The sequence below is a fragment of the Zophobas morio genome, unplaced genomic scaffold, assembly GCF_036711695.1.
Source record: "Zophobas morio isolate AGI-343-1 ecotype UQ-CSIRO unplaced genomic scaffold, CSIRO_AGI_Zmor_V1 ptg000005l, whole genome shotgun sequence".
Taxonomy (NCBI): domain Eukaryota; kingdom Metazoa; phylum Arthropoda; class Insecta; order Coleoptera; family Tenebrionidae; genus Zophobas; species Zophobas morio.
The window spans coordinates 3,917,970-3,935,829 of record NW_026972110.1 but is presented as its reverse complement, the minus strand read 5'-3'; the positions used below and the strand labels follow the sequence as shown (position 1 = coordinate 3,935,829).

Here is a 17,860-nt window from a genome sequence, read left to right as displayed (position 1 = left end):
AAAAAACATTATATCCAAATGGACTGTTTCTGAGGCAAAGGAGATAGGAATGGATGTAAAATGCATAAAAGTGACAAATCATTCCAACCGTTCCAGTGCCGTATAAAATTTGGCAAAAAGTGGTGTTGGCAAACACCAAATAATGAAAATTACAGGTCACAGCAGTGTGAACTCAGTCAATTCATACTTAAAACTGGTTGAAGAACATCAAACTGAATTGACTTCAAAAATGAGAAATGAAAATTTACCAAGCGAAGCTACAAGTAATAAAATTGCAATTAGTAACTATTATAACTGGGTATTTCATTATACGAATAAATAAACTTTTAAAATAATTTAGTCAATACTTATTTTTGTAGAATGTCAAAAATATTCACTATAAGCACACGTGCAACTACCCGGGTATTTGCATAATGCATCGGTCATATTCTTCCGTTGCTAGGTGATTTTGGTAAGATGCGTTAATATTATTGGTTGAAATTTTCTGAGAGAAATATTTGGCAAAAATTTGATACGACGGCATAAATTTTCTGAGGGGGATAAATAGATATGTTTTGGTTAACGATTTATTATGATTACAATAACTTAAAATATTTACAAGATTTCAGAGCATCCGGTTTTGCAGTTTCAAACTTAAACTGCAAAATATTGTTATACAGTTTTGATTTTTTTCCCAAAAAATATCTGGATGTTTAGAGAGAAAATTCGACAAGGAGTCACTTATCACAAGTGCAGGAATATCTTCTTTCATAAAACTTATAAAACTTGCTATTATAAATTTTGGAGATGACGTCATCCCATTGGTGGTGGGGATGGTTAGCCAAATTTTAGTTAGCGATTAACGATCTACTTGATGTTCCTAATTAACACACAAAATTGAACAATCGGTCCGTTAATTTTGGACATTACGTGTCTAATAAAAATGTATACAGACACCAAACAGTCAGACAGACAGACCAAAACGGAAGACCACATTTTTCGTACTCTAGATATGACATGTCCAGAAAATATGAAAGTGGCAATTCGCACGATGGGCTCGATTACTATAATTTCTTAGCTTATGCTCAGGAAGTAAAAATTAATTAATTAATTTAAATAATTAAAATAATTTTAAATTGAAACCCTTAATGAGTTGTATATCGGGTGTGTCAAAAGTCGCGGAGGACCGTAAATATTCAACTTTGGGAACACTCAAAGAACGTTGGAAATTTTTTATTTTTTACTGTAAGCTCTTCGCGTAGTTGTTAGAGCTATTAGAAGTTCCCTGGAACAAATCTAATATCTAAATATTCGGTTTTTGATTTCAGTCATAATTTTCTTTTTGATATGCAACTGTATTACCAATACATATCCAATAAGACATAACATAAAAGTATCAGAGATTCCGTTACCTCTTCTTTAGTGTTGAATTTGGCCGAGTACTGTAAGTTGAAAATCTGGCAACATGGAAATCTTACCATATCATAGCAACTAAAAAAACAGTTTTCATAATTGTCAAAAAGTTGTGACAGTTTTGAAGTATTATTTCAGTCTTAATGGTCTGAAATGTTGTAGAAAATACCAAACAATTTACGATCCGAAGCTTGTTTGTTGGCTAACGGTAGAGTCTTTTCACACTTGTTATAATTTTGTTTTTAATATCTTTGTAAATAAAGTTTTGATCTAATATTGCCTTCTCCATTTTTGAATTACCTAAAACTTGAACATTTTACGTGGCAACGAAAATACTTGCAGTTAAAGTTATCGTTGTCGTTTACCGATGTTGTCTTTTTAACTTTTACATTTGGAATCTTTTCTACAGAAGGTGAAAATTTAGAATTATTTTTTCAACGGAGTCGGAGACCCTACAACAACGACAACCTTCCGTTAACCGCGCTTTCGCGACTTTTGACACACCCGATATATCGATTGTAGAATCGTTTTTGGAACATGAACTTTACATGTAAAAATAGAAAATTGAAAATATTGATTCTCCTAATTATTTTAGGGCAAAACGTTAAATACAAAAATTGTACAGGACAAAAATATTATTGATCGAAAGTCGTTTCGACAGAACTTCCCTCGCACCTAAAGTACAATGGAACATATCCAGCATTTTCGAGTTGAGTTTTTCCTTTACACAATTTTGTGATAACGTCATCAACATTTTTGCAAGGACACATATATCAACTTGGATTGGTGCAGTGTAGTACCAAAAATAACAGTATTGTATCCCAAAATTTTCTGGAAAAATGGACTGAGCCGTTCCTGACTTGGTTAATAAAATAAACTGACTGATTCATTATTTTTTTAAGTCACCTTGTATAAGCAAATCTAAACAATATGAATGCAATGACAAATTACAAGTATAGACTGTTCATATTCTGGACATTTTAGATAGGATTTATTCGGCAAAATTTTGAGTGACGTTATCAGTTTTTTGGGGTTGATAAACAGACACATTTTGATTAAAAAGTTACCATGCTTAGAGTAACTTCAAAACTTCTGCAAAATTTCAAAGTGTTAGGTATGTCGTCCCAAAGAACAAAGACGACCCTAGGACTTCCTGTTCACAAAAGAACAGTTTTGCGAGTACTGGTTAATGACAAAAATGTTAAATATGCCAAATATGAGAAACAACCAATGTTAAAAAAAAGATCATATTCAAAAACGTCGTAATGGGGCCAAAGAAATGCAGACCGAAAATGAAGAATGGTTCCAGACAGTTTTTTCAAATGGAAAGAAATTTAATCTTGATGGTCCTGATGGTTTTAGATATTATTGGCACAATTTACGGAAAGAACCTAAGTATTTGTCGAAACGAGTCCAAGGAGGTGGCAATGTTATGGCCTGGGGTGCCTTTAGTAGCTTAGGAAATACTAACTCAGCATTTATTTCAAATCGAATGAACTCGCTAGATTACCAAAATGTGTTGGAAGTGCACCTCAAACCATATTTGAACCTATTTCAAGACAGCAAAGTGATTTTTCAGCAAGATAATGCTTCGATTCATGTGTCTAATTAATCGAAAACGTGGTTTCAATGAGAAAATATAGCTTTGCTACCGTGGCCTGCGAAAAGCCCGGATCTCAACCCCATTGAAAATGTATGGGGTTCTCTTGTACGAGAGATTTACAAAGATGGGAAACATTGCGCAACTCATTGTACAACCTACATACGCCTTCAATTTGCTCCCTGAAACTGATTACCGAAGTCCTGTCTAAATAAAAACAAGTTACTTTACGATGCGGTGCATCTACTGGAAATACTTGAATATCATAATTTCAAAACTCCAGTTTCAAAATATTCGACTATATCAGGTCAAATAAGTGTATTGTAACATAACAGTTTTAGAAATTGGTCGATTAAATGGCCGAAATTTTGAAATTAAAGTTGCGATAAAGATTATATACACGATATTAAACACAGGCAACTTTCAATGTCGGCGTGTCACGCTATATTTGAGCTTAACTGATTCTCTTTCGTATTTTTAACATGTTTAATTTATTCTAACAATAAACTGTTTAGAAAAATGTTTTTCAGTGCATATTGAAACGGACAGCTAAAACAAAATTATAACAATAATTGTAGGAGAAGTACTGTGTACAACTCGCTTAAAATATTCATATCTTCATTGTATGAACTGCGGCATTCGCTTGCGGCTCTAATTTGCATACTCGTGAGATAAACGTACAACTTCATGCTCACTGTTCTATATACTGTTATAAAATCTTAACATTTCTAACATATGGTGATGGTTAGTTAATCTGAAATGAAAATTTTGTCATAATTCTATATATTTATAAATAGTAATAGTAAATGATTTTGTTGATGCTCAACCAACTCATCAACAAAATACAGATATAACATTTAACTCTTGTGAAACTTTCGAAAAAGAGTTATTTAAAAATCGACAATGGAGAAAATAATGTTAAAACTAAAATCTGCTATATTTCCAAATACCATTGTGGCACGTATTTGCTAAACATACTATAAATAATGTAAAATTTCCTAGTTTCCGTGCATAAAGTTTGAAATTAGAGTTTTCATAGTTTTGTTGAATAAACAGTTTCCTGGATATAATCAAAGTTATAAAATTTTATTTCAGAATTGATCCATGGATGCGATACCTAATAAATACATTTATAAGTTTCTATTAATAAACCAAGACAAAATTTTTCCAACCAAAATGGTTTTCCTTGTTTATAACTGTAATAACTAATAACAAATCTAAATCTTTTTTGTGAAATACTTAGTATACTCTAATTTTAGTAAGAATTAGAATACAAAGTGACTTTAATTCCTCTATTGCAAGCCAAAAATTTCTTTTTATGGAAACATCCTACGGACGCTTAGGTATATTCATATTACTCTCCCACTAAATGAAATCTTTCTTTCGTCATTAACGGCTATATAAGAACATACTTAATGTACATTATAAACAGTTATGATTAAAATCGAGTAACTTCGGTTGGTAATAATACATCAATACTGAAAAGACTTAATAGTACTCTCTTAATTTTCGGCCAATCCTTTTATTTAGAAAATATATAAATTCATTTTTAAACAAAATTAAAGACGTAATTATTATGCAAAAAAAGGTGTTTAAAACTCTTGTTTGAACATATGTTTTAAATAATAATTATCACTAAAAAACACAAAAAAAAGTTCAAACACTAATTGTATACACACCAATGATGATGGTCGTGGAAGAGTTGATCAAATATTAATTGTCCTTTGTGCAACTGTATTTTTCACAAAATAATTTCGTTGGACTGGTTTGTATAAATGGTACTAATGAGTAATGAGCTAATGAGTAATGGCGTGTAAGTTTCTTAAATCGCTTACATTTTCACAAAATATTTAACTGGAAATTTTGATATTCTTTAAAAAAATGAAATGAAGCGTTTGCGATAGAACACGGTATCCAAGCAATGTTCAGCAATTAACGACATCTGCTGCTCAAAAACACAAGATCCGTTTACATTGCTTAGAATACCTGCTTATTTGCTCATTAAATACTGACTTAAAATTATGTAACTTGAGAGCAGGATACTTACCTTCGTCGTCTTGTAATCGCATTTTTGGAACCCTCCAAAGATTTCTTCTAGAGTTTCATCACACTGATTTAAATCTAACTTCAAAAACAATTCAGTACTAAGGTTTCCTCTAGTGGTAACAAAACCATAAAACCAGTTGCCTTTTAAAAATCGGCAGTCTTTAAACGCCGGGGTCCAACCCTGCGTACCGTTTTCGAAACTTTTCCAAAATGTATTAGTTTCTAACGTTTTGTTCGGAAATATCCTGAGTGAATTATTAATGTTAAGAGCTAAATTTCGTTCGTTTGGAGATTTAATAATTAGTCCAACTATCTGTGAATGTGCAGACAGAGTTCGATAGGCAACATCAGAAAAATTGCTGCTCAGATTGTGAAAGAAAGAAGTAGTTATAGCAGTAACATTCAAGTTCAGTCGGGATGGAGCGGTTGGTTTAGAAAGAAATCGGATTTTACAATCTTCATTATTGTTTCCTGCATATACGGCTGTCAAGACAAGGAAGAGAACAACAACAGCTTCATTCATGCCGTCATTATATCATCTTCAACTTCGAGCTTTTCAGGGGAGACCTGGAACAAAAGGAAATAGTGAAAATCGAGAGCAGTTTCCGATTATTGACTTAACGGTAATTAAATTAATTGCCTTTGCCGAGAAATCATTGATATAATATCGTTTACAACGCAAAGAATCGTATCGCAGAAATACATTTTCATGGATTAAATCGATATTTTTTTCGCGTTCATTTGTATGGAAATGACATTGTTTGAATTCAGCCTAACAAACTCTGTAATAATACTGCTGATGATACGCAAATAATAATATAGACAGATTACTGCTCACAAAATTTTAGAATTCAAGCACGAATAATTGCAATTACAAAAAGCCGTATATAAGCGTATGCGTTTATATATACAAATCAGCAAAAAATTGTACACATAGTGTCCTTACTTTAAAATATCGGTAGCTCATGAACACTAATAATTACGAAATAATTTTGATTGAAGATTGTTCACCAAAAAAATACTTCTAGTTCAAAATAAATTATTTGTTAAAAATACTTTAACAAAATACAAAAGAACAGGTCCACTATGATATTGTTGTTATTACTCATACTACCCGAGTATAAGCTAAGGACTATTGTAATCGAGTCCATTGGGCGACTGGCTGCTTTGATATTTTCTCGATGGGTCATGACTCATGACACCTAGGGTATGAAAAAAAGTAGTGTTTGTCTGTCTGTCTGTCTCTCCGCCGTCCGTGATAATCTCCGAAACTATTGGACCAATTGTTGTGACATTTTATACGTGTGTTATGAATATCATGTAGATGGTAAAACGCTAACCAAACTTTGTCCAATCAATCCCACCAATAATGTGATGTCTCAAAATTGTGAATCAATGTTGAGTTTTTACCCAAAAGGTCCAGATTTTTGGGTAAACAAATTAAAATTATATAACAACATTTTTCAACTTAATTTTGAATCTGCAAAACCGAGTACTTTGAAATTTTGCTTATTTTTTTAAAGTTATCATAAATATGGTAAATTTTTAATCAAAATATATTTGCTTATCCCCCTTCCCTCAAAAAATTGATGACATCACCTTAAAATTTTGCCGAACAAATCCTATCTAAAATGTGCAAAAAATGATAAATTTTTACTTGTGATTTATCACTGCGTTAATATTTTTTGGATTTGCTTATGCAGGTGACTCAAAAAAAATTAATGAGTAATTTTATTTTATTGACTAAATCAGGAACGGCTCATTCCATTTTCCCAGAATATTTTGGGAATACAATACTGTTATTATTAGTATTAATCTCACGAATCCAAGGTGATATACGTCTCCTTGCAAAAATGTTGATGATGTGATCAAAAAATTTTATAAAGTGAAAACTCATTTAAAACATACGCGTAGCTTGTGTAGGTATGTTTACTTTAACATTACATACATATGTTTGTTTCAACTTATAGGAGTTCTCAAAAAAATAAAATAAAATTCGAAAAATCAAATCCATAATTTTTTGAAAATGCCTGAATATGTTTCATTGTACTTCATTGGCGAGGGAAATTCTGCCGGAACCACTTTCAACCAATTGTATTGCATTCAGTTCCTTGTTTCTTGCTTATGATTTGGACATTTTTAAAACATTTTTAATTAAAGTCAATACAATACATTTCATCTCATTACTATATCAGTTTTTTCATGGCACAATTCCCACATTTTTTTACTTCCCGAGCGTAAGCAGAATAAGTCTTGTAACCGAGTCCGTCGGCCGACTCTCTACTTTTACGTTTTCTCGACCTTTAATGACCCCTAGAGTACGAAGATATAGGTCTCTCGTTTCCGTCTGTCTGTCTGTCCGTCTGTCTGTCCGTCTGTCTGTCCGTCTGTCTGTCTGCCGTCCCGGATTTTTATTAGACAGATCTCCGAAAGTACTGAGCCGATTGTTGCCAAATTTTGTATTTATGTTAGGAATATCATGTAGACGGTAAAACGCTAACCAAAATTTGTATCCGCACCACTAATGCACTGCAAAATTGTACCAAAAAAAATGGGTCTTAAATAGTATAAAATAACATAGTCCTATACATGTTCTTTATGACTCCGAATTGAGTTTTTACCCGAAAAAAAATCAAGATCATGAAACAACATTTTGCTATTTAATTTGGAATCTGCAAAATCGAATGCTGTGAAATGTTGCAGATGGTTTACAGTTGCGATAAGCATGATACATTTTTAATCAAAATATATTCACTTCTCCCCTCCAAAAAATTGATGACATCAGCTCAAAAATTTGCCGAATAATATCTAATATGTGTAAAATATAATGGATCTGTACTTGTGATTTGTCATTCCATTCATATTTTTTGGATTTGCATATACAGGGTGACTAAAAAAATTAATGAATGCGTGAATTTATTTTATTTATTTAATCAGAAACTACAAAACCGAATGCTTTGAAATCTTGGAGATGTTTTAAAGTTATCATAAATAAGATAAATTTTTAGTCAAAATGTATTTGCTCATCCCTCCCTAAAAAATTGATGACGTCACCCCAAAATTTTGCTGAATAAGTCCTATCAAAAATTGACATAATGTGATGAGTCTGTACTTGTGATTTATCATTCCATTCATATTTTTCAGATTTGCTTAACAGGTGGCTCAAAAAAATTAATGAATGAGTTAATTTATTTTATTGATTAAATCGGGAATAGATCACTCCATTTTCCCGAAAATTTGGAAATACAACACTGTTATTATTGATTAAATCGGGAATAGATCACTCCATTTTCCCGAAAATTTGGAAATACAACACTGTTATTATTAGTAAGTACATATTACATTGCACCAACCCAATTTGATAGACACAAAATTTTGTAAAGTAAAAACTCGTTTGAAACATAGGCGTAGCACGCTTATTTACTTTTACTTTAACATTACAGACGTGCATTTGTTTTGTTGCGCTGACTAGGTTCCGTGAAAGTGGCAAATGTGGTATAGATAACTTATAATCAACCAATTGGGAATTACACCATCAAAAATTAAAATAAAATCCAATGTTCTATACATATACATATGTAATAAGCGGAAATTGAAGCAATAAAAAGTCTGGACGACCATCGGTATTGTTTGCAGTTTCTCTGTTTGACTCTCACGTATACAGTCTGAACAAGTGTTACCGCTTGTTGTCTTAAATTAAGAATGCTGATACATACATAAATGATTTTCAGTCGCCTATGCTAATACACGCGGCATACGTGAGTAAACTGTTTTGTTATATTATTGATTATAAATCAATATTCAAGACGACCCAATTCATTTTCCCGAAAATGTGGAAATTCAGTTTTTTTAGTATTACACTATATCTATCCAAACTGATATACGTGTAAGCAATAAATTAGTCTTAAAATTCAGCAGATTAAAAAATGTTTATTACATTTTTATTATTTACAATATTCATCTGCAATCCATTACCTGTGTCATTAACACGTAAAGTAGACTTAAAAAAACTCTAGTGCTGAAACTCTCTACAACTTTGCGTTACTTGGCAACTTGTTTTATAACAAACTAGCATCGATAAGGTCTTTTTTTTTCATTGCTACTCTAATTATTGAACTTTTCCCGCACTTGACCAAAAATAGAACGAGTGAAGGCATTCATATTTAAATAGCTTTCCTGTAAATAATCTTTCTTGTCGAAATTTTCACGTACCTACTGTTCGTCCATCATGAAATAAAAAATTGGAAATTATTTAGAAAGAATTATGGTAATTTTAAAAATAAATTACACATTACACTTTACAACTCCATTACTTTTTTCTAGAAAATTAATGTAATGGTCATCGTAACAGATCTATAATGTCATCTTTTCTTGACGTACAGCCTGTACAACACAAAAATGCAAATTTCCGCATCCATCTGTCTGTTGGGAATATAATAAAAGAGTAATCTCTGAAACTGCCGCATCTATTTTTCTGAAATTTTACGTATAAAATGCTGAAGTGTCAAACTATTGACTCCATCATCATCATCATCATCATCATCATCATAACATGCAGATGTGACACATTTCTTTATCTGTAAATTACTCTTTCTATGCTTTATCGTAAAAACTTCTACGGTTAAATTTATGTAAAATAGTAAAGCTGATTGAAGTACTAACCAAATTTATTTAGTTTCTCAAAAAAAATTGCACTTATGTTACTGGTAAGTAAAAAAAGTTTTTACCAAGTCTGCAGCATATGTTTAAAAATTATTAATTTAACTAGTTATCGTTATTTTATTAAAAAATCATTCACTATTGACACATGATGTATAAATTACTAAAAAAAAGTAGACAAATAAACGAAGAATTAAATTTAATTTAACAAAATAACAGAAACAGAGGGACAATTTGAGGGACGTCTGTAAGAGTTAATGGAATTGTTTTCGCGTGAAAACGTTTATTAATTGCGGAACTGATAATCAAATGATGAAAAACACTGTTTACAACAGCCTCCTTCATTGTTTTTTTTTTAAGAAAAAATCGTACTTGGTCTATTTCTGTTATTTTGTTAAATTAAATTTAATTCTGCGTTTATTTGTCTTCTTTTTTTGCTAATTTTTACATCGTGTGTCAAGTGACTGCTTCGTTAATAAAATAACGATCACTAGTTGAATTAATAATTTTTAAAGTGGTTTCGCGAAATTTTTCAAGGTGGCCGTTTTTTTTGTCGGTATTTAGAAATCGTTAAATCGTTAAATAAAACGGAAAGAAGAAATTGTAGCATTAAACGACGGTATAATTAATTTCTCGCCAAAAAGTAAAGAGCAGCATGTGTATTCACTGGTACATAGTTTAATTTATTCGTACGTATACACATGTACACACAGTCACAAAACAATATTGTCAGCGCATACAATAATACAATTTGAACTCTGAAAATTTTTAGAAAAAATATGAGAACAGTGAAAATATATATTATCACTCATTTAGGTGCACTGCAACAAATTTAAATAAACTAAACAACGGAGACTAAACAGATAAACTGGATCCAGAGATTACAGACATGTGAGTCAGATCTCATTTGCGAACGTGACCCTTATCGACAACAAACCTCAATCATCATGGCGCTTGTTTCAGATTTGTCAGGAAATTACCATTAACACCAATTATCGCCATTATATGAATTTACAGAGAGCGAGGCATGAGCAAATTTATTACGGCCAGTATTTTCTCGTTTTTCATCAAAAAACCAGAGCGTATTGGAAGCATAACAAAATTTCTAATTTCACAACCGTCACTTGTCATTCTTACATTTCCGCAATACCGGAAATATCAACATTACTGACTTCTACTAAATTTACTGCAGTGAAATCGGTACTAATTTAATGGTAGTCACACGTCAATTTTCAACCCTAATGAATATAAACTGGGCGTTTAAATTTGTAATATGTTAGTTATGATAAAATCTAGCCGAAATGAATAATAATTGGCTGCTCATAAGAATAACAGGTTACTCTCACCCACAATTAAGATACAATATAAAATAAAGCGACAATTTCTCGCGTGAGCTGCTAGTTTACCATTTTTTCATATGGAAGTTTAGTCAACATTGTTACCTACAGACGTCAGCATACAAACACTCCATCAGGTGCAACTCTAGAAGGAAGGACCAAACAGTACAGAAAAATATTCATATAGGACAAAAGAATTACTGTTTGTTGTTTAGAAATAGAAAAACGTTTTTCAGAAACATATTTTCCTTCATTTTTACGAAGTTTTGACATTTATTTAAATAACTTGACAGAACATGTGTCCCATCAGTTAAGCACAAAACAAAAATGGCGCTACTTTTTCCAATATTTTGAATTTATCGAATTTAATATTTTACTGTAAACAAAATCTTTGTTTATGATTAATCTATATTTTTGTGAAATCAGGTTTTGTAAAAATTGAAGAAAATAATTTGGTACCTAATATTAATAAAACCTGTGCTACAATAACAACTGCCGTACGGAAAAAATAAAAATTCGGTTCCTGCTATATTTTAAATTTCGTCACTGTATATTTATAGAACAAACTTTGAATTGCTTTAATAACTCTTTATATCAAAGTTTCTTGATGAGAAACAAAATTTTGAAAACGTCGTTTTCGTAAACCTTTTCGCTAATTACATAGAATTAAGCATCAGAAAAGTAATTAAAGTTTAAAATGAGGAAGTGTGTATATAACGAACAAATTCAATGGTTATAACGAACACAATTATGTGTACAATTAAATTATCCAAGTAAATTGAATTTTTATGAAGAAACTCGTATTAGATTAAACTTAAATTCATGACGATGGAATTTAACAGAATAAACTGAAACCTTTTCATCGTTACTAAGTTCGCTCAAAAAAATTATTAAACTGAATATTGACATGGATTTAAAATTTTTGCGCGTAAAACTGGTGGGTAGGATGACATATCTTAACAATGTTCAACTAAAACTATAAACTGGCAAATTTTTTTTGAACGTAATATGGATGGCAAAAATTACTACCAACGCAAATTTTCTTGTAGTGAGTTAACAACAGGTAGTCTACAAAGTTTGCCCAAACCACCCCCATGTTCGTTTAGATGTTGTAAAGATCGCTTGAATAATGTAGACTTTAAATCCCTTTTTCTAAAAGTGTTTTTAATGTTCTCAGTTAACGGGAAACGAAGCTTATTGATCCGCTGACTGTAAAATTTGGCATGGGCATAGCTAGAAATGTAAAAAGATTTGTAGGGGAAGCCACATTGGATTTAGATTTATCTTTATAAAATCCGTGAACGTCACAGTTGTTTCACTGCTAAAAAATTTCTTTTTTAATACCGGGTTATTTGCTTTGGTATTCGCACTTGTTTATTAATGCATATAAATTAGTATAACTGTGGTGCACCAGGTCTAATGATTTGAAGATATCTGCTTACTTTAATGCAAAGAATAATTATTATCACTATTAGGTTCTGCTGGAAGTCAGTTTGCTTTTCAATTGTAACAGTATAAGTTTTTATTCTGTCTGACAGATTATTTTCTCATCTTCTCTCTGTTCGAAAAAATATGAACTATTTATTAACTTGTAAATAAAACTGTGCCATATTTATGGCACCTTAAATAACAGCCCCTAAAGTACCTTAATAAAGACACTGACATTTTCTGCTTTATTTTTTCAAATCCAATATAAATGTAAGAGGTGCAGAATAGTGTTTTTTGTAAATAAGATCGCAAGAAGTAGATCTTGAAGGTATTGGAAATCACAGGTGACTTAAATTAGAATATTTTATACCCTGCAATCTCCAAATCATAAAGAAATTTTCTATATTTGACGAAAATCTGGAAAATAGACCTAGAAATGAGTAGCAAGATATTCTTTTAAGAGTTGTAGTTTAAATGTAGTAGAATTAATTTATCATTTACATCACGTGATCTCAGGGTATCGAATGAATCAAGCAAATACTTTGCTGCAATATTTCTGCATATCTGTCATGCACAACTCTTGTCTACAATAAGTGCGATAACCTTGATCGAAAATATGTAAGAAGATTTACTAATAGATATATTGTAAATCAAATCTACAAAGCCTAGACAAAGTGGGGTATCATATAACTTCATCGCCCGTCGTACAAAAACACGACTGAAAAAAGGAAAAAGACACAAATTGTTTCCTTTATGTGGATCTAAAAACAACACACCGTCCCTTCGCCTCCCATAAGGATATCATCCCAGCAAACTTGTTCGAAGGATCAGACCTTTAATGACATCATCGGTCCGACGACCACTAGTGGGAATCAACTCGCTCCATACTCGCTCTGACGTCTTATTTTGCTGATGCATTATCCATCTGTCTTAATTTTTTTTTACTCACCCTGTATAAGGAATTCTAAAAACTATAAGTGCATTAAGAATCCATAAGTATAGAGTCATAATATTTTGTATATTTCAGAGAACATTCATTCGGCAAAATTTTGAGATGGTGTCATCAATTTTTTGTTTGGAACCGAATAAACCAACAAATTTTGAGTAATGATTTACCCATGATACGAGAAAACAACTTTAAATCCTGGCTTGTTGCATGTTCACATTATCACTATCAACGTACGATACCAATTTTGAACACATGTTATTAGCATCTGATTTCAATTTAGCACCTTCGAAGATAAGTTAACCCATGAGTAAAAACTCAATTGAATCGAATCTCAACCTCCGTTATAGCCTCGCATATCACCGATAAATTGACAGCTTTCGAAGCTGTCGCATGAGCGGTTTAAGGCAATGTGACGCCACTTAGGTGGTGCGCAAAACAAACAAAAATTCATCCACCGGAGTAGCATACCATGTCAGCTTGTAGGCTTGTACCATGGTTTTACCATGAATGCGATAACCTTAAAACGTTTACAAGATTTCAGAGCATTCAGTTTTACAGTTTCAAAGTTAAATTGCAAAATGTTGTTATACAATTTTATTTTCCAAAAATTTGACTGCCTAGGGTAAAAATTCAACAGGGATGCATACACCACAAGTGCAAGAGTATCTTATTTTGTAAAATTAATAACAAATATTGTGAATTTTTGGAGATAATTCCATTGGTGGATGATCAGCCAAATTTTGATTAGAGTTTCGCAGATTATCCATCTAACATACAGAGATAGACAGACAGACGACAGACAGTCGGAAACTACAGATCGTTTTTTTCGCACTCTAGGGGGCATGAAACGTCGAGGAAATAATATGAAACCGGCAATCGCCCGATTACTATGCGTCCTTAGCTTATGCTCGGAAATTAAAAACTATAAAAATAAATAAGTAGTCTTCATTAAGGTAAATATTGTTTTCTGATCACATGCAAATAAAAAATATGCTTCTGTTTTCCTTCTTTAATATGCCTCACAGTCAGTTTTAGTCAAAATTCTTAATATTTGATGACGTTGATGTTTATCGTTCTATAGACCTATTATTTCGTTTCCACCAACGTAAAGGAAATGCCAGGGGTGTGTTTTTTTTTAATTACTATACACTGGTTAAACGTGTGTAGATAAAGTTTTTTCCCAGATAACACTGAATAATATTAAATATCCACAGCTGACATATGTATCTACTGAACATTCTCGGAGTCCAATTTTTCAGGTTATAGATAGCAAATAAATTGTTTAATATTTACTTGTGGCAACATATCTCTGGTATTGCAACCTGGTGTTCCATATTCAGAACACAATGATCTAAGGTTACACTCAAGAGACGTTTCCACCCTTCATATACGGGTTTACCAACTCAGACAAACTGAAATAATGTGCATAAACGTCAACTGTCAAATAGAGAATAAAGCTGTGTGCATGTAAGCAAAGGATTTAGCTACATGTTCTATCAATTATTGCAATGAGCAATTCAAGATTTCTACCTTTACCTACAGATGCAGGATTAATTAACGATGACCTGCTAAAAACGACGACAGTTATGTTGTTGCCAAACCAAAGGAAAAAATACATTAGATTCTATGATTAAACTACTTAAAAACATCAGTAAAGCATAAAATCGTAAAATTTCGACGCATATAAAAGTAACCAGGGCTCTGACACCACAGCAACTTTTAAATCTACTTTTCGTCAAAACTTACCGAACAGTTGTGATCACGAATATTTTTTTAACGGCGTTTACAAAAAGTTTTCAAATAAATATTATAAGTAGGTATTACCAAAAAGAGGTAGAATTTTGAGTTTAGCTTATCAAGTAAAAGTCGATTCTAATATTTTACGGGATTTGTATAAACTTCATATTTGGTTGTCTGCTGTCTGGTAGCTAGTAAAAAAATCTACCCACTTAGAGAAAAGCATCAAAAGTTTAATAACACATTTTCTAGAAATCGATTATACTTCGTAAACTATCTAGAAAAATTGCATACTTTCAAAAAATGACATGAGGTACTGTGAAAAAAAAATCTACTTTGACAAAGATGCTTTAACAGTTGCATCTACCCTTCGTCGAGCTTGATTACATGTTGATCAAACCACTTTGTATAAGATTGTTTCTCAGGTCATTTATATAGAAATTTCCAAATAAAAAATGTTTTAAATTTTACACATCTTTAGAGTAATAGTTTTTTGTTCAGAAATTAAGAAATTAGATGGCTTTAATTCAGCAAAAGATCAAAAATTATTTTTTTATCCACATGAACAGAAGAACGGTAATACCTTATTTACATTATGTAATATGGTTTCCATTAAGAGAGATTGTAACTAAGTTTATGTTATTTATTTTTATTAATTTTGTTTTAATAATAATAACTTTATGTTGACACAAAGTGTTGTAAAAGGCAAGCCAAATATACATAATACTGATTTCTTAAAAGATCTTACAAATTTCTGTTAGTAATTCAAGTACATAATTTTTCGCAACTGGATCAGCTGACTTGGAATAGAACCCGTGCTTATACAAACTGATACATTTTTCCTTACTAAAAACTAATATGAGTTCATTCAAAAATTTGCTTAAAAAAAATCTTGGTTGAAATATACACTTACTTGTCATATTTATTTACCTGCAACTTAATATTACATCTCCCTTTATTTTAATTATTTTAGACTTTTTCTTGTTGTTCACATGAATAGACAGTTTAAATATATTTGCTTTTCGTAAATTATCAAATATTTTATTTGTATTATTTCAGTTTTGTTAAACAGGTTAAAACATTTTGAATAGTTAGAAAAAATATTAGTTTTCTTTAAGTTTTTGCTTTATTAGCAATACACTCCAATACAATAGAAAAGGAAGGTCAGTAATAATGGCCAACCACAGATTGATGACAAGAGTATTAGAAAACACATTATCACAAATATAAAATATATATGTAAAAAAGATAAAAAAAAAAATTAACGAAAAAGCAATGTAGTTGTAGTTAAAGTGGATGCACCCCAACAGATTTCAGTTTTTAATTAGACTTAGAAGGATAACACACGGGTGTGAGAAGTCTTGCTTGAAATATTGATTGGAAAATACTGTCAGTATGTGTGGGCGTCTCCTATATTAATTTTACCGATTAAAGTGAACAAAATTTTCAATACTTTTAATGTAACAAATACAGCAGCTGTTTAGTGAATATTACACGCATCGTAACAGTTGCAAGAAATTAATGATTGCCGGCGGTTTGTCATTGTTAATTTAGTTATACAAATTCAGTTGTAGTAAACTTTGTACCATCAGTGTCATTAGTGCCACTGCATACGCAAACTACACACATGCCATTTGTACTTAGTTGTTTAAACAGATACATCACATAACAGTAGCCTCTTGGTAATTGGGCCTTAAGCCTGTCAAGAGGATTCATTAATAATAATAATAATAATAAAGTAGTTGTGTGCAGTCGTCCCTGTGCTTGAAATAAATAAGTCTATAAAAAATATTGGTACCCCTATTTATTAACCTAAAATACACATACTTATAATATAAATGTTATTCTTCTATTATCGCAGAACTTATTCTTTCAGTGCTTACGATATACAATCGTTTTCCTCAACGTTTAACTAACCATGTTGACGTTCTACGAGTAGTAATTAAAATTATTAAATGGGTTACAACGTCTTGCTATACGTAACTATATTACCAACCTAACGTCACCGGCAGTAAATTTATACAACTTAAATCGACATTTTGTTGTATTACGATAATACGTAAAGCTTTTGTTACCTCATATGTGGCACAGTTCTCGTCGATGCAAGTTGTAACGCTTTTAGTAATAGATAAGCCGTTTGAACGTACTGACAAATATAGTTATATTGTTAATAGGATTTTAGTCTACATAATAAATTTATTCAACAAGTTGCTTAATTTATTATTACTGAAAGGCACTAATAAATTCAACCAAAAATAATCTTTATTCTTAAACTTCAGTTTTTAGTAATATTTTCTCAGGTATTATTAAATCGAATGAAAACTATGTACTTTTTATAATATGAAAAAATTATGATATATTTATGGTCACAAATTTTATAATTATGCTCAAGTTCTGGGCTTTTATCTGTTTTTGGAGACAATATGGTGAGAAAAAGAATTTTGCTACTATTATTTAGATTTTGTTTCAGAAGCTTTTCACTACCTCCTCGCGTCCAACAAGAGTATGTTCAAGAGTATAACGTTTATATGTAGTTTACTCGAATTTTCACTAAATAATAAATTTATCGCAACTTTATGAATTTATAACCAAATGTAATTGGGATGATGTCCTGATCAGGTGTGTAATGTTTTATACAAAAAAAAAAATGTTATTATTATATCCCAAAACATTGTCAAAATAATAGTAAATATCCACACTGGTTTACAAAAA

At 31.2% G+C, this 17,860-nt stretch overlaps 1 protein-coding gene across 5 annotated transcripts in view; it reads right to left on the bottom strand.

Annotated features, from left to right (window-relative positions):
• Nucleotides 1-17,860, bottom strand: part of LOC135122012 (metabotropic glycine receptor) — a 166,225-nt gene that overhangs the window by 112,151 nt on the left and 36,214 nt on the right. For all 5 annotated transcript variants that reach the window (XM_064046265.1, XM_064046280.1, XM_064046271.1 and 2 more), the window contains exon 2: nt 5,040-5,605. In XM_064046265.1, coding sequence (XP_063902335.1) covers nt 5,040-5,561 — 522 coding nt within the window. In that variant the 5' untranslated portion in view covers nt 5,562-5,605. The remainder of the gene's footprint in view (nt 1-5,039; nt 5,606-17,860) is intronic.